The sequence below is a fragment of the Sminthopsis crassicaudata genome, chromosome 1 (assembly GCF_048593235.1).
Source record: "Sminthopsis crassicaudata isolate SCR6 chromosome 1, ASM4859323v1, whole genome shotgun sequence".
In the NCBI taxonomy this organism is placed as follows: Eukaryota; Metazoa; Chordata; class Mammalia; order Dasyuromorphia; family Dasyuridae; genus Sminthopsis; species Sminthopsis crassicaudata.
Window position 1 is genome coordinate 166,431,519 of NC_133617.1, and position 25,963 is coordinate 166,457,481.

Consider the following 25,963-nt stretch of genomic DNA (forward strand, 5'->3'; position numbering starts at 1 on the left):
AAACTGACCTCACACAGGATTCCATTTCCCATCTCTAAGCCTTTGTGATCCATCTCCTATAACTGGAATGCTCACTCTCTCTTCATTTGTGCTTAAAAAATCCTTTAGGATTTACATGTTGCCTCCTTTAATAAAATGTAAGCTCATTGAAAGTAAGAATTCTTTCAATCTTTTTTTAAAAATTCTCTGCACCTAATATAGTACCTAGCATGTAGTAGGTGCTTAATGAATGTTAAGTAACTGATTCCCAGAGTACACTGAATTTACTTGGTAATTAAAACAAAACTGGACAGATAACGCATTGTTCAGAGAACAGGATTTGGAAACAAGTCCTCTATTGATAACGTAAGTAATGTATTGGATTTCCTTGAGGTATCCTGGTACCTTTGTCTTTTTTTAGCTAAGCTCATAAAACTGTGGTTCTACAAAGTAATTTGTCCTCATTCTCATTTCATTGTGTGTGCATTTTTCAAATTAAATATTATAATTTACCAGCTTCTGGACATCTTCAGAATTTGCATAATGTTTGTAGCTTACTGATTTCAAAGTCTTTCAAACCATGATCATCATCTTCATAGGTTGAGTTTCATGGGGGTTCTCAATTCAAGTTAGCAATGACTCTAAGCTACAGAAAGCAGCACTGATGGAAAGCAGATCTTTATTAGTGTTCCCACATTCACATAGTAACACAATTCAAAACCTCATTCATGAGCACAAACATCAAAGACAAAACTATATCTCACCTTTGGAAGATATCAGTTGTTTATTATCCCTCAAGCCAAACTTTCTTACAAATGCAACACAAGCTATTTATTTTTCTTTTTATTGCTACAAAATGTTTCCCTCTCAAAATGTGTGTTTCTAGAGAAGTACACTAAAATTCATTACTTAGATATAATTTTCAAGGGGTAAAGGTTGCCAGGCTGAGTTAGTGAATGGGCTGAATTGCAATGAAAAAAATAAAAAAATACTCAACACTTTTAAGTGCAGACAGTTATAATTCAACTAGCTGCTAACAGCATATGTCCAAAGTAGAAGAATTATAATTGCTGCCCTAATATAGAGATTAGTACATTCACATGTAGAAATATTGCATTAAGTCCACAAAAAAACATATTCTTAATTGACTTAATATAGACTTTGCTGTTAGTATAGACAATCCATCAGTTTCTTATTAAGCTATGTTTAAAAAAATTGTTACTTTTTCACCCGAGTTGTTTTTTAAACTAACAGTTTAAAACTGTTATGCAATGACCCTAAAAAAGAGATATGATATCTAAGCCCCTGCTTTGCAGAGATGAGAGGTTCACACATGTGCAACATTGCATTTCTTTTAGGACTTTTCCCATCTATTGATTTGCTTTGATGATTTCTTTCCTCATTAAAAATATTTTTATATGGTATGGCTACAAGGGCAGTAATACTAGGAGAAATTTTAATGAAAAAAACTAAAGATGTAAAAACAATTATTAAAAAAAGAAACTAAGTATATTTTACCTATCCAACAATAGTCTACTAATTCATTAAAAATGCCTGAAATGGAGCAGCTAAATGGCTCAGTGAGTAGAGCACTGACCCTGAAATCAGGAGGATCTGAGTTCAAACCTGAACTTAGACACTTAACATTTCCTAGCTATGTGACCCTAGGGTTGCCTCCACAAAGGGAAAAATTATATATACATATATATATGATATATAGATATATATATACATACACACATACACACACATATATACACATAGAATACTGAAGGTCTAGGCTAGAGACATGCAGAAATAAAGTATAACACAAAAAATGGACAGGATAAAGTTCAGAATTTTTAGATGTTTAAAAGAGGCCCAAAAATAGTAAGTTCAACTTATAAGATAGAACAGAGCACAAAAAATTGAGTGTCTCTCTCATCTCAATGGTTCACTGTAGTCCTCCAACAAGACACAAAATATCTTTCTAATATTCCTTTGTATCAACATCTAACTTTCTTATGTAGAAAGAAACAGTATACTAGCAACATAATCCAATGTATTAATAGTAAAAAAATAGTGAATAAGAGGAGTCATGAGTGACAGAAATATGGACTATTTTGAAAAGTGAGGTAGAAACCAAGAGAAATGCCTGCATAAAATTCTCCTCAAGAGAATAGGAAAATTAGAGAATAACAGAGACAAAGAGTGCTTACATATACTTTCTATAAGAAAGCAGGAATAAAATTTGTGATGGCACCATTATATCTTAGGTATTTCATCTCCTAACACATCCAAAATGGAACTCATTCTACTCTGCTACTCTAAACATACCCATCTTCCAAATCTGTTCCATTTCTCTTAATGGTACCACTATTTTTCCAGTTACCCAATTCACAACCCCATAGTAATCTTTGATTATTTACTTTCCCTTAACTTCAATATCCAATTATTTGCCAATCCTACCTCAACAGTATGTCCTGCATGTATTGCCTTAACACTGCTGGTACTTACTCTTACCCTGCTTCTCCTGGGCCTTCATCATCTTTTGATTTAGCTATTACAACAGCCTCTGAACTCCTCTCTGTTTTTAGACTCTCCCCTCTCCAATCTAATCTCCACAAAGTTGTCAAACTGACATTTCTAAAACAATATCTGTCCAAGTCATTACCTCTTCCTAAATGAAGTCTTCAATGACTATTTAGTTCTTGAAGGATAAAATTTAAAATAAATTAGTAATGGAGGAGGGAAGGATTTTTATGTAAGTATATGCGAAGGTCTGGTCTAGCTCTTCTTGTCAGGATAAACAAAAGTCCTTGCCCCACGTGTGGACGCCAATTGTAGCGAGCTGTCGTCTCTAGAAGCTGCCGGATCACTCTCTGGGAAGAGATCTGCTGTGTCTTCTACTCAAATCTCTCCGACAGATTCTTCTTCCTGTAACGAACCGTTGTCTCCAGGCAGTTGCTGTTAACTCTTGTCCAAAGAAGTGACTTCCCTTCCTGCAGAGAGCCCCGTCAAGCCTGATGCAATTCAGAGTCTTTCTTCTTGAATCCTGGCTCTGAATCTCCTCCAGCTCTTATCCTTCTCCAGGCCGATCTGCTCTCTGCGCCCAGTGCTGTCTCTTTTATCCTCCCAGAGAATGGGCGTGGGATAATGCAAGGGCTTCTGGGAAGAACCACCCCAGCCAATGAGCTTGCCCCCTCTATCAAGTCAACCTGAGTTCTCACCTTGTAATTGTCCAGAAAACCTGAATTCTCACCTTGTCACTATCCAGACAACCTCAGTTCTCACTTAGTAATCCTAACAAGTATATAGATTATCTATAAATGTTTGAAAGATCAGACTAAATTTGGAAGAGAAATGATAGAACAAAAGAACACTTGCAAGTTTTCCTAGTGTGAAAATTCAAAATAGCAGAAATAAAGGGATGGATGAAGGCTGGGACATCCCTTTGATAACAAGTCTCAAATGTCCATAGTTTGTCTTTTTTTTTTTCTTCTTCTTGCCCTTTTGTCTTTATCTCTAGAACTCTACCCAGAGACGAAGTAATTCCATACCACTTATTTTGAGCTCCAATCTTTCCTTAAAGATATACTCTCCTAGACCATTCCAAAAAAGAGATCACTCTATGAGATAGTCATAAAATCTCCAGCCAGGGTCATGAGGAGACTGTCAGTATTTTTTCATTTTAGCTTCTTTTGGGCATCAAATCCTTCATCAGTAGAGAAGAGTGATTCATACTATTCTGATATAAGATCATGAAACTTGTTGAATCTTTCCCCACTGGTATAGCCTATGCAAACCCCAGATTTAAGAATATAGGGCCTAAGATGACTCTTCCTTGTATAATGAATTTTACTTATATTTATTATATATGCTACAAGTAGAATATCACCTTTGGCCTTTTTTTTTTACCTCTAGGCTCATTATTTTTAAAATATGCATATGCAAACAATTCATAGACTCTCTCTTGAGGTTTATAGGGTTCATAACAGAACATTATAGTATGAAGAATTGAAATTGACAATTGTCTGGAAGGCAAAGGAAAGGTACATGTTGAACATAGGGAGGATGCAACACTGTAAAATGATAAATTGCTAAGAAAAATAAGAATAAAGGACTTTTTCCTCCTGTGGTGAGGGTGAGATATAACCAATGGACAATCTATTGATTATGTATGCTACATTATGAGTCTCATGATATTCAGAGAAAGCAAGGAAGTCACCTTGCACATTGGGTAACCCTCTTTGATGAATTTAAGGGATTATGAGGATGAGGGTAAAACTAGACATGGATAGATAAAAATCTGTATCATTGCTGAGCTTATCCCACATTACTGAGATCATAAATCTATTAGGCATTATGATTTTTTGAATTTTTTTCAATAAACAGATATGAACAATCCAATTATTCTGAAGAAGAAATCACAACTAAATTTTTTTTTTTGCTATTGAAAAGGAGTTTCAAAAAGCATTAAATAAATGCTTGGGAAGATGATGGTTGAATTTAAAATGGCTTACCTGACCATAGTTCCAGCTTCTAGTTTTTATGTCATCAAAGTTTCCATGGAAAATAACCCCAAGGTCATTCAGGACATATTCTTCTCTTTCCTTCTCATCATCCAGATACACAGCATCTTCTGCAAAAGGTTTAAACATAATAGCTATTACCAAGTCACTTTCAAGTACTCCAAAGTAATGTCATGTCTCATTTTTTAATTGAAACATGAAAAAATATGATGAAAAAATGTCTTTTCTTCACAGTGTCTGCTCTCATTTTCTCCTATGGAATTGGAATCAACAATGAGCACAATCAGCACCAAAAATCAGAATGCAAATGAGGCATTCTGGGAAATGCTGACAAGTCCAGACTCTTCTTCATGTGCTCAGGTTGGCACAATTAAATCACCATGTCTCATCAAGCATTTTATGATGTTTGTGCACCAGCAATTTCAAAATCAGAATTCTATGATGCAGCTCCAAATCAGCAACACAGATCAAAGAACAATTTCTATCCTATTAATGTTAATAAAAAACAGCTGAATAGCAGATGATTCTTTAAAATAAATATATGACCTAAGAAATCAAATATCTGTCAAAGCATCAGTATTCAAAATGAATCAATCTATGATCTCATCAATTTGGATGCTCCTTCCAGCTATGTAGCTTGCAACCCATCTGGTCTTATCCATCCTCCATCCTGTAAGAATGAGTCTTATATTTGTCTACCACAGAGGTCTATCCAAAATTTTGCTTTCCCTTGACATTTTAAGGATAGCAGTGTGGAATTCTGAGCCTACCTGTTTGTCATTTCTTTTCCTTGCTATGTGACCACCTCCAATAGCTTAGAAGGTAACTTTATCATTCAGAGTGTCCATTTGATAGGGAACTTAGATGGCATGATCCTTAAGAGCAGGGACTATCTTTTGGCTATCTTTGCATCCCCAACATTTATGCCTGACACATCATAGATGTTTGTCATTATTCAGAGGTTTTTCAGTCATTTATGGCTCTTCCTGACCCCATTTGGAGTTGTACCAATTGCTGCCTTGTCTCTGTTATATACAACTTGTTTTTCTATTAAAGTATGTAATAAATTCAATCTATAGTTTTCAAAGTTTTCCTGCTGATCTGTGACTCTTTCTGGATTTCCTTCTGACCTCTTCTTGACATTCTTTATAAATATTAAAGTGTTCTTTCACTCTTATTTCTCTCTCTATTTTTCTCTCTTCCTCTATTTTTCTTTTTTTTTCTCTCTCTCTCTATACCTCACTCTGTCTCTCTGTCTCTCTGTGTGTCTCTGTCTCTGTCTCTGTGTGTGTGTCTCTCTCTGTCTCTGTCTCTATCTCCATCTCTCTCTGTCTCTGTCTCTCTGTCTCTCTGTCTCTCTCTTTCTCTCTCTCTCTCTCATTATTTTTCTCAGCACTTTTCTGCCCTTTCCTCCCTCCCATCTCATCAACAATATCAAAAGTAGCTCTAATCCTGGAAAAGTTAAGGAGATATTGTATAGCCATAATACTCATAGCAGTGGCAGTAATAATGGAAGCTTGAAGAAAGTTTGAAGTGAAGTACACAGTGCTTGGCACATAGTACCTAAGGTACCTAAGAAATGTTTATTGACTAAATGAATGACAAACAGCATTAAGATTAGGTGGTCATTATACACTCCTATCAAGCCTATATCCTTTGATTATTTTTTCCCACCACAGGGCTTTGTGTTCATAAGTTCCCTTCTAAGAATATAGATTCAATTTTAAAAGCACTAAAACTCTCATATATCTGTCAGATTACTTAAAATTGAACTGGCACTACTAATGTAAGTGCCATTGCATTGTATTCATAATTTAGCCATAGAGGCATACCTCGAATTGACACAGCAGGGTTTTACCTTTGTAAAAGTATTTATCACATATTTTAAAAACTCAGGGTGCATTCTCATCTCCCTGAAGTACTAGGGAGCCTGTGTTCTCCAACTACTGCAAGAGAAAGAAAACTGCTCCATCCCCTCCCCATGTTCCCCTTTCCATCCAGCCTAGCTTTAGGCAAATAGAAGCATCATTTGCCCAACCCCTGATGTGCTCAAAAAGCCTATCTATTTACCTTCTCTTTAGCGTTACCTATAAATACAACAGAATAAAGGAGAAGAGAAAATTGTTTCATCTCTTCTTTTCACTAACAGCAAACCCAGGATTCCCTTTGGAGAGATATAATGGTCAGTGATCTAGGGAAAAGAATGTGAGACTTCTAGAGCAAGTTCTTCCACTAAGACCCTTCCTGGATCCTAGTTTTCTCATTTGCAAAATGAGATGATCAACAGATTCACTTCTGAGGTCACTTAGAGCTCTAAGATATTAACATAATATAAAGATTGAATATCATAAATGACTTCAGTATTTAATTGACCTATATCATCAATGTTTGTATTACTGTCCAGAAATGCTAATTACAACTCACCCATCTCTTTTCAATCTGTAGGGACTCTTGTTCTGGAAAATGCCTAATGGAAATGATCATCCCATCATGTTTCTTCTGGCAAATGCTTAATGGAAACAATCTTCCCATTGTGCTATACATCTCCTTGTAGATCTTTTAAATATTATGTAGCTATTCATGAAATTCTGTCCTGCTACTTTTTGTTCTTGCTATTTTCACATGATACCCCATCTTCTATCTCTCTGACTTTTCACTGGCTGCCTACTCACCCTCTCTCTTGGCTTTCTTCAAAATTAAGCTCAAATTTAATCTTCTACAGGAGGTCTTTCTCATCTCTCCCTCTAAAGAGAGCTCTTTGCTCTCACTCATTGTTATTCTAAAAAGGCTTCTCTCTGAGATCATCTTCCAGCTTCTTTGAATACAACTTATATTCATGTACATAAATGTTTGCATTCTATCTCCCAAATTAGGATAAGCTCCTTGAGGGAATAGTCTTTTGGATCTTTGGACAAAGATCACCAGTTTTCAGTACTATGCCTGGCACATAGCAAGTGTTTGTTGATTGACATATATAAAATCAGCCTGCCTCCTTCCTAGACCTTTTTCCAGGATAGTCTCTTTGTTTGCCTCTTTGTACACATAAATGATTCTTGGTAACATGAAAATAATAACTGATATTTTTCTATATCTTTAAGGTTTACAACACATATAATTTCATTTGATCCTCATCAAATCCTGTAAAGTAGATTGAATTATTATTTTTATTTTACATATGAGGCTCCTAGAGAAAAAGTGAGCTAGTAACCATCACATAATTTCTATTAAAAGCAGGTTCTCACCCTCTTGTTAACCATGATTCTAGAAGGAGATATAGGATCTGTAGAAGGAGGTAAATCCCCCTATTTGCCAAAACGAAGACTCTGTTTAGATAGCTTTGTTCACCTATTTAGGTTCAGTCACATCTGAACCCACAAGATAAAAATTAAGTAGGAAGAAGATTCCACAATGTCTATCTGCCTTTACTCATTGGTATAACCATGTCGTTTATCTGCTCAAAAAATGTTTTTTTAATCTTCTTAGAATAAAAGTATCCCAGCATTTAAGTCCTTCCATAATCTTGTTTCCAAACTATATTTTTAGGTTAATTGCAAACTCCTTCCCTTCATGCTGCTCTGAATTCAACTTGCCTCATCCCACTTTAATTTATTTACAGAAGGATGATTCCCCCGTACCTTGAAGACTTTCTTTCTTGTCTCTATCTTTAAGAATTCTCCTCTCCCTTCAAGACTTGATTTAAGGGCCACCCATTTTGTGATACCTTACTTGATCTCCTCCAGTTCAATCAATTAATGAAAAAAAAAAACATTTGTCCAGTTATATTGAATATTCAGCACTCCAAAGTTCCTGTAACTTTGTTAGGAAGAGGAAATACAAAGAGCCCCCACTCTTAATGTTGAGCCAACCTCACCTTCCTTGACATTAGGACTTGAAATTGAGTTACAAAAAAGAGCCCAGGAAAAACTTTGATGCTCTGACCATCTTTATATACCAATGGTATAAACTTCAGGTGCATTATTTCAAGTCTTGCTAGGTAATTCCCCCATCCATTTTAGTATTGCCCCTCAGCTCACTGTCTTTTGCACTCAACCTTCTCATCTTAAATCCTGCCTCTCAGGATTAAATTATGATCCTTTCCTGTAATTATGGCTCCTCTGTACTCCCAGGACCCTCACTCACACTTCCTTCGTTTCCCCTGTAAGACTGTATACTCAGGTTATGTATTCTGTAAACCCTAGTTAGCTAAAACCCTATATAAGTTTCTCATATAAGTTTATCTGCACTGAAAGCTTTGGACCAGAGTTCCATCTGGTTGGCTAGCTCAAACTCCACACTAAAGATAAAAACAAAAACAAAAACAAAAACAACAAAAACAATCTCTGTCTGCCTAGGTTTCTCTGGTATTACAATCAAGAAGCTTATATTTAATCAGAGTATCAGCATGTAAATAATTATATGCTTATATACAAGAATATGAATAATATAATAATTAGCAGAAACAACATGTACACAAAGAATTAAATAAAAAATAAAGACAAAGTTATCCAAAAGTAATTAACAGATATTATTAACACTGGTTTCTGGGTGGGTAAGAGTCAAGGGTGTCTTCCTATATGAGGTAGCACCGGAACTCTTGAGGTAGAGGGTGGCTTTTCAGGCCCTGAAGTTATATCTGCAAAAGCAGCAGTTGGAGATGGAAGGTCTGGTATAAGGAGCAGTAAGGAGACTAATTTGGGTGGAAGATTGATTGTGACAAGGAGATGTGTTTACTAATAAGTCTAGAAAAGTAGGTTGGAGTCAGATTGTTTAGAATCTTCTTGTTTTTGTTTTTGTGCCAAACGAGAATTTATTTTTTATCCTAGAGACAATAGGAGCAGCCCTATTTTTTTATTATGCTTTATTGTATATTTATTGTCTTCCACTCTCTCCCCTCAAGAAAATATAATCTACTAGAGGGCAGGAACTGTATCATTAAAAACACATTATATTCCCAGAATACAGTATAATATGTTATAATTAGATTAGAATTAAAACAAAGTTTTTTTGCCACCAAATTCTTGACACTGTTAAATAGTTCAACAACAGAAATTATGATTTTCTCAGTGGGAAGGATCTGCTTTGCCACTATGGACAATGGGACCTTTTTATCTGACTTGTAACTAAAATCTTCCATTAATATTGTCTCCCCTATTTAGAAGGTGAGTTCCTTGAGAGTAGGAACTGTCTTACTTTGCTTTTTATATCACCAGGATTGACAATGCATTGCACATGATAATTTCAGTCTTTTCCAGTCAGATCTCATTCTTTGTAACCCCATTTGGCATCTTCTTGTTAGAGATACCGTAGTAATTTGCCATTTCCTTTTCCAGCTCATTTTCCAGATGAAGAAACTGAGGCAAATAGGGTTAAATGACTTGCCCAGGATCACATAGCTAGTAGTTTCTGAGGCCAGATTTGAACTCAGTAAGATTAATCTCCCTGTAACTCTTTCCACTGTACCACTTATAAATGCTTTATCATTCATTCATTGATAGGTTGAGTTTTCTACATTAATATCATAATTTTCATATAATTTGAAATTTTCATCAAAAAATAATGATCTACCATAGTCCTTCCTGGTTTACAAAGCATTTTCCTGAAAGCATGAAAAGTAAGTAGTTCCCATATTATCTTTATTTCATAGAAGAGGAAAGTAAGGGTCAGCAAAGTTAACTACAATGTGCTAAGCGATCCAACTAGTCAAAACTTGAGTCTAAACTCAAACCTAAATATGTGTTTCTAAGTCTGTCTACCATGCTACACCTCTAAATCCTTCAGCTTTAAAATGGATTGAAAATAAAGGCTAATTATTGTTTCGGTCTCATTTACAATCATGTCAGGCTGAATGTTTTACTATCTTTTTTTCCAGTTCCATTTACAAGTGAAGAAACTGAGGCAAATAGGGTTAAGTGACTTGCCCATGTCAGACAGCAAGAAACACTGATAAAGATCAATCAATCAACAATCTGAATAATATAACTTTACATTTGAAGACTTTCAATAAAGTGTTAGATAAAGGTAAATAGGTATAATACAGGATATGAATTAAGAGAAAGAGCAAAAAGGAATTTTAAAATTTTATATATATATATATATATATATATATATATATATATATATATATATATGTCATAGTGTATCTATAACAGTTAGCTATAAATGGAATAGAAGTCAACTGGAGTTATAGCAAGAGTCCAAAAGTTGTAGTTGGAAGAAGTTAAATTATACTTAGAAGTTCTGTATTCAAATTCAGTTCTGTCCCTTAATAAGATATTATTGGGAATGTATGTCACTTAATCTCTCTGAACCTGAGTTTTTACATTTGGAGAGTCATAATAATGATTATTCCCCGACTACCTCAGAAAAGTTGATATGAAGATTAAATGAAAGAACTTTTAAGTAGAACATAAACCGGCTCTAAACCCTAAACCACTAGTTAAATGTCAGCTCTCATGACTACTCTTGTTATCCAATTCTATGAAATAACTGCTTGTTTGTGTCATCACCCATTCTGGTCATGGTGTCTGTCTTTCTCTAGAATTTATCAACAATGCCTGCTGAGTAGTAGGTGCTTAATACATGTTTGTTGACTAGATTTCATTTTGACACATTTGTAGAGATTCTAAGCTTATTTAGACTCATTATTCATTTTCTCTTTGCTATTGTGAATTGTTTTCATATACTTATAACAAAATTGAAAAAAAAATTTGGAAAAGGGACTCCTTTCCTACCCAAGAATTTCTTTGTATCTTTTGGTTATTATTGATAGCACGTTATAAATCAAAGCCACATATCAGGGACAGGGGGCAGTTTTGTGACTCAAGAATAGGTTTCCTTTTCCTTCCAGCCACTCAACTAAATCATGCCACAAGATGGACAGGCATGATCATGAATCCATGGCAAGTCATAGAAAGTCAAATTGAGAAGCCTGCATTTTAATTTTAAATTTTTTTTCTTGAGTTTATGGGAAGATTGAAGGGGTAAAGCACATCTGTCACTTTAAAATACAGTTGTCCTAGAGCTAGGTAAAAAAATATTCATATCACTATGGAAACTCCAAAATCTTTGTTTGATGGGCTAAAAAAGAAAAAAAAGTGGAAACTTAGTGATTTAACCCCTGGAATTCTTTTGCCTTTTATCTGCTTTTATGGAGATGTTGTGAAGAGTAGAAAAAGCAAGACATCTTTGCAATTAAGAAAACTGACATGTAGCAAAGACAGATACAGCAAAATTGCTCATAGTTTTGTAAGCCAAACATTACTACATTTCAGGGGATTCATGTTTTGGGGTATTCTCTTTTCAGTCCTGAGAATGGTTTATTTGGTGTAGTCAAAGGCAGGTGAGGAAATTCTGATCCCCACCACTGTTTTACAGTTTAAAGCTTCGCAACTTTAAATCTTGGGGCTCTGAAGGTTAAATAATTTACATAGATCACACAGCCAGTATATATCAGAGACCTAATTTAATCCTAGATCTTTCTATCTGAATGCTGACTCCCCATGGGCTGCCTTAAAGCATCACACTATCAAATACTTTAGAACCAGAATGAGAGATAAGATTCCTGTTACTCAGTGGGCTGGAAATGGAGCAAAGGACCCCAGAGATCTTAAGTGACTTTTTTGTAGGTTGGTCAGTAGAGACAAACAATAAAGAATGCAAAAAAAAATATATATCAATGGTGTTGATTGTGATCTTGTTACAGTGACTATGCATGGAGATATTGGAATAAAATCCTGTTGTCCCATGATTGGCACTGAAGCCAGAGAGTATTTTCAGGCAATCTTGTAAATAACCAGTTACCAAGGGTAGCTAACAATTTATGCTAGGTAAATAGTAAAGAAAGATGATCTCATTTATTTTACTGTTGCCATTTGTAAAGATGTTGGGGTAGTTAAAAATAAAATTGTGGGCTGGTACATTTTTAGGACATGTTTATAGAATTGATTTCAGACAGTCTTGGGAACTGCCATTTGCCTACTCACCCAGGGAAAATTAGAATTTATACCAGAACAGTAGAAAGGAATACTGATTTAATTAATTTTACTATGGGAGTCATCTCTAGAGGAGAGAATAGACTATTATCTGGTATTGGTTGTTAAGTCTTTTGAGTTTACTCACATACTACTTTAAGGTAAAAAGTAAGACATTCTTACAAATTTAAGAAATCTTTCACTTCCTAAAGGTCTGCATCCCAGCAAGATGTACTTAGGGATCAAAGAAAATCCAAAGCTGTTGTTCAGAGGGCTGCTGGGATTTCTCCTACTAATTGGCAATGTACAAAGGACCTGCCAAGGCCTTCTCTGATGTAGTAGATTAGTTTGAGGGAGCTGCCTCATGCACATAGAGGTTAAATGATTTGTCAAAGTTATATAGCTAATGTATCTCAGAGACAGTATTTGAACCTTGTTTTTTTGTTTTGTTTTTTTTTAACTCTGGGATCCATAATTCTAGGTTATTTCTAACCTTTAAGTAATTTATCTCTTAATGATTTCTTGAGGTTATGTATTTAGATTTTTGATACTTTGAAATATCTTTTGTCTAATGCAAAAACATATGGAAAACTAAAGGATCTGTACTCTTTAAAATGCCTGGTTGACTTGCCAAGTTGAAAGGAGCAACCCCGAATGAGGAAATTTGTAATAACTAGGGAAGAAAGTACCTAACATATTCCTCCCACAGCTAGGTGGTACAGTGAATAGAACACCAGGTTTAGAGTCAGGAAGATCTGAATTCAAATCTAGATTCAGACACTGAGCAACTGTATGATCCTGGGCAAGGCACTGCAGCTCTATTTTCTTCATCTACAAATGGGGATAATAACAGCATCTACCTCCTAATGTTGTTCTAAGAATCAAATGAGATAATAATTATAAAGTGCTTAGCACAATGTCTGGGACATATATTATATATAATTATATATAACATAATATAATAAAATAATAATTTTATATATGTAAAATAGATATATAATATAGTTATATATTTAATCATATGTAAATATGTAATATGTGAATTTTAGCTATTACTATTAACTATTTTAAAAGAATTTAGGGATTGAATCACTAGAGAAAGACTACAAAAAGGAGTTCAGCCTGAAAAATATTTTTCATTACTGAAATTAAGCAGGTGGGGTGATAATCTGCATTTAGGAGGGATTCGGAATTGACATTAGGAACAACATCTTGCCTGTAGGAGTTGTGAGACATGGTAACATATTAAAAATGGCATTTCTGGAGTTAGCTTTTCTAGAAGTTTCAAATTCATCCATCTTTCTAGAATGGTTTAATGGCCATCCTGTCTAGAAGCAGTCAAACAGACTAGAGGAAGACTAGAGGATGGCCTTCTTGACCTTAGAATCTATTGGGCCCCTGAAACCTAAGCTGCCAAACCCTGCTAAACATGCTGCATACATCACAGATTATATCTGTCCTGAGAGTTTTTGATTTGTACTCATTTGCCAGATTTGCTGGTTAAGGAATTTTCAAGCATACTCAAATACCTTTAGAAATATGACTATTATTCACAGAACAGTATCTACAAAGAAAATGTCAGGTCTTCCTTATTTAGAACTTATCCTCCTGGGGAGTGTTATGCCCTTGATACTATACATTATTTTTCTTTGTAGAGAAAAATATTGTTTGATCTCACGAATATCAACTTGGACCTTCCTCCCTCCTTCTCTTTCATGGTAGTTCTGTACAATCTTGGTTAGAGCCCTGGGAACTACAATTACTGAAATTTTCAGGCAGATCTTTTTATCACTATGGAATCAGAGGAACTAAGGACTTTGACTTTCAAAACAAGTAGTAAGGGTACTGAGCCAAAAGTCCAGAGACCTAAGTTATTACTCTTAGCTTTCTGTGTGATCTTGAGCAAGTCAATGAATCGATTTCTCTATGTAAACAGAATTAATAATACTCAGTGATTAGGGTTAATGATATTCCATCAATTTCAAAGGGTTGTTTTAAAGATTATAGCTCCTTGGTCAACCATTTAATTCCTGCACCTCATTGATGAGGAAGCTGAGACCATGAAAAGTAAAGTAACTTGTCCAAGGCCATACAGGGAGAACTAGAACTTCCAATTTCCAATAGAGTACTTGTCAATGACCTGGTTCTCAATGAAATAATGATGGAAAGTATTTTGAAAAGCATGAAGTGCTATGCAAATTTGATGGTATTATTAATGATGCAAGAATTTGGTAAATAATTGAGCATCCAAACAAAGCCCAGGTGTGGAGATGCCTTATTCTGCTGACTTATACTCTTTACCTAGGAGTCAGTTGCATTCTTAGGAGAGTACCTTCACTGCCTGAGTCCTCCAGGCTACCACTGACATAGTGCTGGGCAGTAGAGTTCTAATTGAGGTGAGGAGGGGCTGTGGGTTCATTTGAATGACTGAATGGACTTCACCTGCTGTTCTGGGAGTACCTCAGATATAGAGGAAAATAAAACTTCATTTTGTAAAGTGTATGTTTGTGAGAAAAAAGGCTGCAGTTGAGTCAGCCATACTCCATTAAAACTACATAAAAATGAATAAATAAACAAAGGTTGATGATGGGAATGGATTATATTTCCTGAGGTCATAGTTGCAAGAAAACTATTATTACCCTCCAGTGAATTCTTGGCAGACTAAATTAACTATTTAGCTCATTCAGGACCTCAAACCTACTAAAATATATAGAATTATCCAGAATTCTTGTATAGTCACAACAATAGTCTGAATTCAATTGTGTGTGTTGGTATATATATATATATATATATATATATACATATATATATATATATATATATATATATATATATATATATATATATATATATATATATATATATGTATATATATATATATGTATATGTATAAAATCTCCGGCTCTCAGAAACACTTTGTATTTTGCTCCTATTTATGGTAAATAAAGCTGTATGACTTTAGCCTCTTGAAACTTCAGTTTCCTTATTTATAAAATGAGAATAGCAATAACACAAACCTGACAGGTTTGGCATGAGCCAAATATCAAATAAGATAGGCAGCTAGGTGACTCAATGGATAGAGTCCTGGGCTTAGAGTCAAGAAAACTTGAGTTCAAATCTAGCCTCAGAAGTCAGTTTACTGTGTGACCCTGGGCAAGCCACTAAACCCGTTTGCCTTAGTTTCCTCATATGTAAAACAGGGATAATAATAGCACCTTTCTTCCAGGGTAATTGTGCAGATCAAATGAGATCATTGTAAAATGTTTAGCAAGTGCCTAGCACATAGTAAGTGCTACATCAATTATTATTCATTTTATAAGTTATGATAACTTATTAATTCATTAACAATAATAATTATTAATATACAAAGTTCTTATAAACTTTAAAGAACTATATTGATATAAATTACTATTATTACAAATTCTCACTTAAACAGGCAAGAGGGTGGTTTGTATGTGCTATTTTCAGGAATCTGTGAGAGGAAAAGGAAAGAGACCTCCCTGTTCTGGGCCAGGTAGGAATAGGCCAGGGGGAATTAAGGAAATAGAGGATAAGTGGTGGCAGCTGGAACCTAGTAGATGATATAAATGAGCTGGGTCCTGGCAGGGTGGTACAGAGGAGGAGTATCATGGATTACTAGAGTAAGGATCCCATGGGGCCATAGATTTAGACCTTAGTGTTCCAATTTAGGAATAATTATTACTCCTTCTTTGGTACAAAGTCTTGCCAGGATTATTACATCTTGAGTAACAAAGTTCAAATAAGCCAACAAACATTTACTAAGTTTTTATGATGTCCTAGGCATTAAAGTAAGCACTAGCGTTAGAAAAAAAGACAGAAACAGTCCCTGCCCTCAAATAGCTCATATTTCAATGAGGGAGACAACTTGTAAACAACTGCTGTTGTTGTTGATCCTTCCTTCTTGAAGTAGACAGATAATACTCCAAAGGTGATGTACTAACTTGCATGCGGATTGGATTTAAGTGAGACATAATTGCACAAACTCATCAGCCTCACTCCTCAAGAATTATGGAACCCCAGTGACAAGACAAAGAGCAAGAAGATTGGGGGTGTCCAAGGATGCAGTAGGTAACCTTGGCCTTTCTAAATTAAAGTCTTTCCCAGATATCAGTTTGTCTGAGGCATGAACATTCAATGACTAGGGGCTAGATAAGAGTTGAGACAAAAATTGGCCCAATTTACCATTCCAAACATTGTTGTTTGCCCTTCATTCTTGAAGAAGACCATGACATCGTGGAGGTGATGCCATGATATGCAAGTGAATTGGATTTAAGTGAAGGAGGGCTGTGTAAAGTCACCAAGCTCACTTTCTCCTTAGAAGCCATCTGGGTCCAGTGGCAAGATATAGATCAGGAAGACTAGAGGTGGCCATGGATATTCTAGGAGACCATGACCCTTGTAAGCTAAGGTCTTTGATGTGTCTCAAGAAAGGAAAACTCTCTGAGTTTCTGACCAGAATAAACAAAATTTCTATTTACACTGTAAGTCATCAAGATTTAAGCAATGAGTCACTGAAGCTTGAGTTGGGACTATTATTGGCCATTCACTGGCCAGCATTATTTGGTTTTAAGGTGCAGGCATGTAGTTCCATTTAAAACACAATGGACTTTATAAGACTGTCTTTATAGAGCTAAATTCCAAAAAATAAAAATGCAGACCACTCAGTACAAAAAGAAAGTTGGCCCATCTTTTTTGAAAAAAGAAAAGAGAAAGAATAGATATTGCCTGAATACAGATTCAAGTATGCTATTTTTGACTTTCTTTCTTTCCTTCCGTCTTTATTTTTCAAATCTTCTTGTTCAAAATGACTAATGTGGAAATATTTTATATGATTGCACAAGTATAACCTATATGAGATTGCTTATCATTTCAGGGAACATGGATGAAGGAGAGGAATAGAATTTAAAACCAAAAATAAAAACATAATATGTTAAAAATTAGCATGTAATTGAGGGGGAAAAAAGAAGAGAAAGAGGAAGAAGGAGGATAAGGAAAAGAAGTGATGAAGAAACAAAAGAAGAAAAGCAAAAGAAGGAAGAAATAAGGAAAAGAAGGAAGAAGAAGAAAAAGGAGGAGGAGGAGGAGGAAGAAGAGGAGGAGGAGGAGGAGGAGGAGGAGGAGGAGGAGGAGGAGGAGGAGGAGGAGGAGGAGGAGGAGGAGGAAGTAGTCAGTAATCCCAAATTCTGCCCAAATTGACATCTAACATTCTGGGAGGGCAGTGATTACTATTCTCAAATAACATGATAAAGACATTAATAAAGGTTTATTTCTTCTCACAGTATCCATGGGAAGAATAAGCTTAAACTTAAAACACCATCATTATAATGAGGCCATCATTATAATAAGGCATACATTTAAGAAAGGTTTAACTCAAAACATCTGTTTTGGAAATCCTCTCTGTGTAAAGACTTTATGAAGAACCCTGGTATATTGGAGATAAAAGTAAGAGGGAAGGCAGTAACAATGAAGGGACGGAAAAATATTAACTTATATTGGATTGTTTGCTGTCTATGGGAGGGAGTGGGGGAAAGGGAGGGAGAAAAGATTTGCAGCACAAGGCTTTGCAAGGGTGAATATTGAAAAAACTATCTTCACATGTATTTTGAAAGTAACAAAAAAAACCTATTATTTATATTATAAAAAAGAACATGTAATCTTTACCTCACATTTGAAAAAAAGCCATTGACATCAGGAGGCAGAGATGAAGAGGGAGAGCATATCAGTCATGTAAGACAACCAATAAAAAAGGTGAGAGTAGGAAGATTGAGTGTCCCCATGAGAGGAACATCAAGAATGCCAGTGCTGCTGCTTTGTGAGAGCTTGAATCTTTTTTTTTTTAATTTAGTAACTTTTTATTTTACCAAATACACACAAAGATAGTTTTCAACATTCACCATCCAAAAATGTTCTCTCTCCCTTCCCCATCCTCTCCCATAGACAGAAAGCAATCCAACATAGGTTAAACTTGTGCAATTGAATTTGTCTTCTACTATTTTGTCCATCCTATTACCACTTGAGCCCTGTGTAACCATAGGCAACTCTTGATTCTCATCCTACCTCTCTGATTATTCCTGTCTTTTTTGCTGGATCCTCCTCCAGATCATGCCCTCTAACCATAAATGTCCTTCAAAGTTTTGTCCTGGGCCTTCTTCTCTTCTTTCTGTATTCCACTTCATTTGTTGATTTCATCAGCTTCCATAGATTTAATTAACATCTTTATAGTGATGATTCTCAAATCTATCTTTCCTGATCCAACCCTTCTGTTGACCCAGCAGCTTTTCAGACTTCATTTTAAACTGAATGTCCAGTAGACATTTTAAACTCATTATGTCTAAAACAGAACTCATTATTTTTCTCCATAAGTCTTTCCCCACCCTCCTCTTAGGAGGACAACACCATTCCTCTTCCTCTTCCTCCCACTCCCATTCAACCTCTTAGGCTGACAACCAAGGAGTCTGCTAAAGTTTCTTGATTATACATTTGTAAAGTCTTTCAGCTATGTCTCCTTCTGTCCATTGATTTTTTTACCATTCTAGCGGAGATCCTTATCTCCTCAAATCTGAATTGTTGCAATGTCCTCCAATCTATTCTCCATTCAGCCACTAAAGTGTTTTTTCTTAAAGCCAAATCTGATCAAGTCACTATCCCAACTCAATAAATTCCACTAGCTCGTTAATGCCTTCAAGAGCAAATACAAAATGCTCTGCTTGGCAGTCAAAGTCCTTTTTGCCTATCTCTCTCTGATCTTTCCAGTCTTCTTAACACTTTATTCTCTGACACTGACCTTCTGACTATTCCATAATGTTACTTCCATTTGTTAGCTCTGGGCATTTTCTCTACCTATTTTCTATGCACAGAAAAACTCTCCCTCCTTCCTTCTACCTACTGACCTTCCCTGGCTTTAAGTTAAAATTAAAATCCTATCATTTACTGGAAGATTACTCCAATACCTCTAGTGCCTTCTCTCAATTAATTATTTCCTATTTATTCTACTTGTAATAGTTGGCTTTGTATATATTGTTTGCATATTGTTTCTCCTATTCATTGTAAGCTTCCTGAGGACATATAGTAGTGCTTAGTAGTGTCCTGAGGACACATAGTAGGTGCTTAATAAAGATTGACTTATTGAAGTCATTTAATCTCTCTGAGTTTCAGTTTCCTCTGTAAAATGGGAGTACTAGATCAGATCATTTTAAAGGTTCTATCTAGGATCCTCTAATAGTTTCTAATAAATATCCAAATTTCTCAAAACATTCACCAAGAATCAAAGAGTAACTGGAAATGAAAACAAAACAAACAAAAATATCTTAATAGCTCAGTTCAGTCATTTTTCAGTCATGTCCAATTCTTCATGACCCCATTTGGGGTTTTCTTGGCAAAGATACAACAGAAGTTTGGCACTTCCTGCTCCAGCTCATTTTACAGTTGAGGAAACTGAGGCAAACAGGGTTAAGTGACTTGCCCATGGACATAGAGCTAGTGTTTGAGGCTAGATTTGAACTAATCATCAGAAAGATGAATCTTCCTGACTCCAGGGCAAGTACTCTATTCCCTGTGCCACCCAGGTGTGCCAGGACAAGACTCACTCTCTCTCAATCTCAGTTTCTTTATCAAATAGAGATGATAATACTTGCTTTCTGGTATTGTTTTGAGGATCAGATTAGGTGTCATGTGAAGCCCTTTGCTAACCTTCAAGGGCTATATAAATGCTAACTCATTATTAATTAATTATTAGACCACTTAACTCTCATTAATTAATTATTACACTGCAGTGGAACTAATCAGCAAACTCAGTCAAAACTGAACTAGCCAATGTGTTCTTGTCTTAAATAACTAGCAACATGCAGTGTAGGTAGAGAAGAACAAGAAATGTCCTCCCACAGCCTTTGAGGCAGCTGGAGGGCAGCTTGAGTGGGGAGATCCCAGATGGTACAAACTTAAAGTATAAGCATGGAGACAGTGAGCATACCCAGGAAATACTAATGACCACTTGCTCCTAAGTCACTGTTTCTCTTCTGCCCAGCATGAACAGGCTGCAAGAAAATGCCAAGCTCCTTGTTTTTGTTATAATTTCTGCTGACACAACTTTCGAACATAAGGACATCTTCCTGAGGGGCTATAGTATGGAGAATATTGCTCTTTCCTATCAGCTTCCATTTTTGCTATTGTTGTCCAGTTGTCTTCAGCCATGTCCAATTCTTCATTATCCCATTTGGAGTTTTCTAAGCAAAGATACTTTTGGAGTGGTTTGTAATTTTCTTCTCCAGTTCATTTTACAGATAGAAGAAACTGAGGCAATCAGAGAGGTCACACTAATGTGTCTGAGGGTACATTTTAATTAAGATCTCCTTGACTCAAGGCTTGGTGCTCTATCCACTGTGCCAACTAGTTGCCCTCACTGATGACTCTACCTAGTTTATTTCCTGACTCAGTTTCTTTTATATATGATAATCCATAAGATATTTATTTTTTTCTTTCTTCCTCCTTCTTTCTATGTAACTCTTCTCTCCTCCCTCCTTGCCACTCAAAGAAGCAAATTGCTTCCATTAGTTTCCTGGTTCGAATCAAATTACATCTTTGGCAGTTCTTTAACTCTCTCTTCTATTCTAGGGTTCTAACTTATTTTGTATCATGGGACCCCTTCATAGAATAATGTTTCTGAATGCCTAAAATAGCACTATGAAGAAAATCAATTATACAGAAATACAGTTATCAAAATTTTTTAAATTCATTAATATCTGGTTAAGAACCCCTTTTATAAAAATATTTCAACTCAATTTCAACAAACAAAAAATTCCTATTTTTTCCTCTAGGTCTATGGACCCTAACTACATTTCTTACTGTTCACTCCAGGCCCTGATGACTTATTCCTTATAAATTAGTGCATACAGGTATAGTCATTTATTTTAAATATACAGAAGGGTTATAGAGAAGCTCCAAATGCTAATTCCATAACACTCATCTTTAGACAAGTGTCCTTTCAATATCATACTCTAGGGAACCATGCGGGGCAGAGCCAGACAGTGAATGGGGTGATGAAGAATATTTCATTTTCTCCTTCCCACCTGTACCTCCCACATACACCCAGAATGTAAAAATACCCTAAGCATTTCAGAATTCATTTGCATAAATCTGTTTCCAAGGGCATGGGAAAAAGAAGGAAGTAGGGAATTAACACTTTGAAGCATATTCTAAGGAAACATATGAGACTAAACAAAATAAATTTTGATCATATATCTAAAAAAATTCCCTCAATATCAAGGCCTGCATAACTTCTAATCTTTCTTATGGTACGTTTATTTAATCTTTTCCCATGTCATTGTTTTACCAGATATATTCCTTTTTTTTAATCACACACACAAAAATATATCAACAATGTTTTACAGAGAAACTGCATGTACAACCAATTAGAGAAATTCACACCCTTAGCACCCACAGTTATTGATCAAGAAAGAAATGTTTTCAGTGCTTATCTGTGTCTTTGTCTTTGATTATGTAGAAAAGTAGAAGGGAGTGAAAAGGAAATTCACATAACTTTTCATAGACATATCCCAATTTACTGTCACTAATTTGTTCCATGAAAACATGAGGTTATGATAATGTTACAAGGGAATTTAGTTCCATGGAAAAATGTTATAAAAAGGAGATAGGTTCCTTAAAAAAATTAAGGCCATAAATATTCCCCATTTCAAACCTGAACACTTACGCCATAATAGATATCAACTTTTGCCTGTTGACTGGAAGAAATTGAAAATTATTGAAAATGAAAAAAATATTTTGAACTTCATATGACTGAATTAGTTTCTCAGTGTCCTGAGGCTGGTCAGCTATTTTAGAAAATATGTGCTGTGAGTCACAAGTTCTGGGGAAAAATGACTCTGGGTAGCCCAATGCAACCTGTCACCGCTACTCTAACAAACAATTCAAAATACCAGTTCTATAGAGAACAGGTCACTAGCCTCAGAATATTAATGTCATATCCCATGTAAGGAAACTAGCCTATTTACTAAAAAACAAAAACAAAAACAAAAACAAAAACATCAAAAGGGATTGTTCAAAACCAATAAAAATGTTAACCCATTTTGGAAGAACGTGGATATGAAATCATTTGTATTCATTATAATCATTCACATTTATAAATACAATAATACAACTCAGACGGTACTTGTGAGCCTCAGAACAGTGCTTTCCTAATATATTAAGATATATGTAAGATCTCTATGAAATAATACAAAAAAAGCCCAAAAAACAAAAACAAAAACAAAACCCTCCTAGAACTGAATACTCATTGATGATGATCACCATAAGAGAAAAAAAAATGAATAGGAATGAATAAACAGAGGTCCTGATAAAGGTTTAGGGTCAGAACATTTCATTTATGGAAATTAATTTGTATAAATTTAGATAGTTATGAAACATTGGCATTAAACTTCTCTTTAGGAAGAAAGAAAATAGGAAAACCATGAGAATCAATGAGTAGTAGGAAAGAGTTTTGGTTATTTCTCTCAACTGAAGTCAGAGGGAACTATTATATTAACTTTGAAAATCAGGGAGATGTGCTCTGAGTTTCTTCATTAGGGTCATAACCCATGGAATGTATATCCTCACTTAATAGAGTAATATCTAATAATTAATAGGCAGATATTGGAAATTTACAACTTTTCCCCAGTCTCTTTAAAAAAACACTTCCCTTTCTTTTCTTTAAAAAAAATTAATAATAGCTTTTTATTTTCAAAATATATGTAAAGTTTTCAACACTCACCTTGCAAAACATTGTAAAACACTTCCTTTTCTACCAAAGACTCACACATTAGAAATAAATTAGTTATAGTATCTTTATGAGAGAGAAGAAATGAATAATATATCCCCTCACCTTCACACCAAGGATTGAAGAGAATATAAGTATCAGTTGCTGGGTTTCTCTTTGTTCGGATGATGCCATAGGGTGTCCAGATAGCAATATACATGCGGAATTTCCCCACAATGCACTTTGCGGAGGACTGGACAGAGAGGCGGATAGATCGGTTCTCTTTCAAAATGATCTTTGCCCCCCACTTTCCACTTTGAAACTCTGACACGATGGGAACAGGAATGTATGTCCCTTTATTTTCCTGAGGGTAGCGACCTATAAAAAAATTAAAAAAAAAAAAGAAGAAAGAAAGAAAAATGTAAAAAAAAACGAGAATTTAGTAAGAATTTTCAAGCTGCTCCTATTTTATAAGCACATTATGCTTGGACAATAAAAAGACACGCAACCAGGATGAAAAAACAGAATTGTAAAATTTTGGCTATTGTGAAACTATCTTCCCATTAAACTGTGCCCTTAGGAGGACAGTAAAGTAAGAATTCTGAGCCTTATTCTCAGCTCCAGTGGTAACTTGATGTCACCATAAATGAATCAATTCTGGGCTAATCTGTTATGAGCAGAACTTCCTATTCCTTGACTACTCTCTTTTTAAAAAACACACAGATAATATTCATTTTCCAGTAGCAATTTGACAAGGATAGAACCTCAATTTTTACTAAATTGGTCATATTGTTTTAACTTAATTTCTCAATTTGCCAGAGCTGGAGATTCAGTAGTGATGGTCTCTTTCTCTTAATTGGTACCTGACAAGAACGGTATCCTCGTCCTTTTTGCAGATGTGAGGAAATATGAGTATGAGATATTTCATATTTTGTCAAACATGATTGATGCTTTGGTTGGCTTTGTTGAATTTAGAAACGATTTTAAAGGAGATGATGGCTCTCTGGGGCAGGGGAGAGGGGAAAAGCTTTATTTAGATATTAAAGTAATATAAAAATAAAAGAAATTTATAATAGGCAGCATGGTATAATGGATAGAGAGCTGACCTTAGAGACGGGAACACATGGCTTCAGGTTCAAACCTGGCTTCAACCCTGCCTCTGGGACATACTGCCACACAGACCTGGGCAAGTCATTTATCCTGTTGGTGCCACCAGGCAACTCTCTAAAATGATAAATTGCTGAGCGAATGCCTGGCTTTACAGTGGGAGAGGAAGTTCCTTAACAGCAGGGATTCCCTTCACTAGTGAAATCACAGGTCTGGGTTCCCCCTCAAAAAAAGAATCAATTAACATAAGATTTGTTGATACAGGGAGAGAGACAGACAGACAGATAGACAGTCAAATAGTCAGCCAGACAGAGACAGAGGGGGAAGAGAAGCAGAGAGAAACACAAAGAGAGAAGCAGAGAGACAGAGACAGAGAGAAAAAGACAGCGACTGAGAGAGAGACTGAGAGAGGGGAGGCAGAAGAGGGGAGAAAAGAGAGAGGGGGGGGGACAGAGAGAGGGAGGGACAGAGAGAGGGAGAGAACTTATTTATACCTAATATTGCAAGGAGGGAAGTTTTCTTCTACAATTTTTTCTTTTTGATCTTGCCCCCAAAAGCCTTTATGCACAGGAACTCCTAAATATTTCTCTGCACTGGATGGTTTGGGTGGTTATTTGGGCAGTTTACGTAACTTAGGCAGTTAAACAGTGCAGCACATAAAACATGACATGAAAAAAAAAAAAAAGATCTGAGTTTAAGTCTGATCTCAGACACTTGCTAGGTATTTGACCCTCGGCATATCATTTAATCTCTGTGTCCCCTCAGTTTCCTCACTTGTATAAGGGGTATAAGAATAGCACTTGCCTCCTAGTGTAGCTGTGTGGATCAAATGAGATAAAACTTATGAAGTGCTTAGCATAGTGCCTGGCACATAGTAAGTGCTATTTAAGTGCTAGATGATGATGATAATGACGATGATGATTGATGATGATGATGTTGTTGTTGTTAAGTTGGAGGGAAATGAAAGAGTTAAGAGTAATTTTTACTTGCTGTTCCAAAACAAGAAGTTTCACAGTTCAAATAAAGCTCAGTTCTTCTTCTCAGTTCTCCCTACCTGTCATAAAAACAAAGATCTAAGAGATAATTTAGTTTATTGTTTTCTTTATTTTCTTTTTACAGATCAGGAGATTGAAATCCAAAGAAATCAAATAAGTGGCTTATATAAGGTCACACAATTAATAAAGTAGACAAATTCAGGCTTCAAACACAAATGCTATGAATCTAAGGCAGGTATTCTTTTCATTATGCCATATGTGATCCTAACTCTCAGGAGATTTTACCCTAAACATAAAAAAAAAATACAATAAAATTTTTGACATTAAAGTGTTCCCTTTTGAATACTGGGATCTTTTGCAAACTGTAGCTTAGTATTGCAATCCAACTTTAAAATATATCAATTTCTTGTTCCCTATTTCTACTTTTCATCCCACTTATAAACACATTTAAAAATTTTCCAATTTCTCAAGTGAGTTTAAAGATCATATTTAGGTTTCTTATATAGTTTTTGGAGTGTTGGAATAGAGTCCAATGATCATCTTTAGCATTTATGTAGTAGTTTATCTTTTTGTGAAGTATTCTTCATGTAGTTAAGATGTTATTCTGTTTATTTCATAGAAATGAAACTGAGG

General features: G+C 35.3%; 1 protein-coding gene across 1 annotated transcript in view; it reads right to left on the reverse strand.

Moving 5' to 3' along the window:
• F13A1 (coagulation factor XIII A chain) overlaps positions 1-25,963 on the reverse strand; it is a 189,234-nt gene that overhangs the window by 96,593 nt on the left and 66,678 nt on the right. Inside the window, exons 4-5 of the mRNA XM_074270966.1 lie at positions 23,355-23,606; positions 4,482-4,600 (exon numbers count right to left, since the gene is read on the reverse strand). Coding sequence (XP_074127067.1) covers positions 4,482-4,600; positions 23,355-23,606 — 371 coding nt within the window. The remainder of the gene's footprint in view (positions 1-4,481; positions 4,601-23,354; positions 23,607-25,963) is intronic.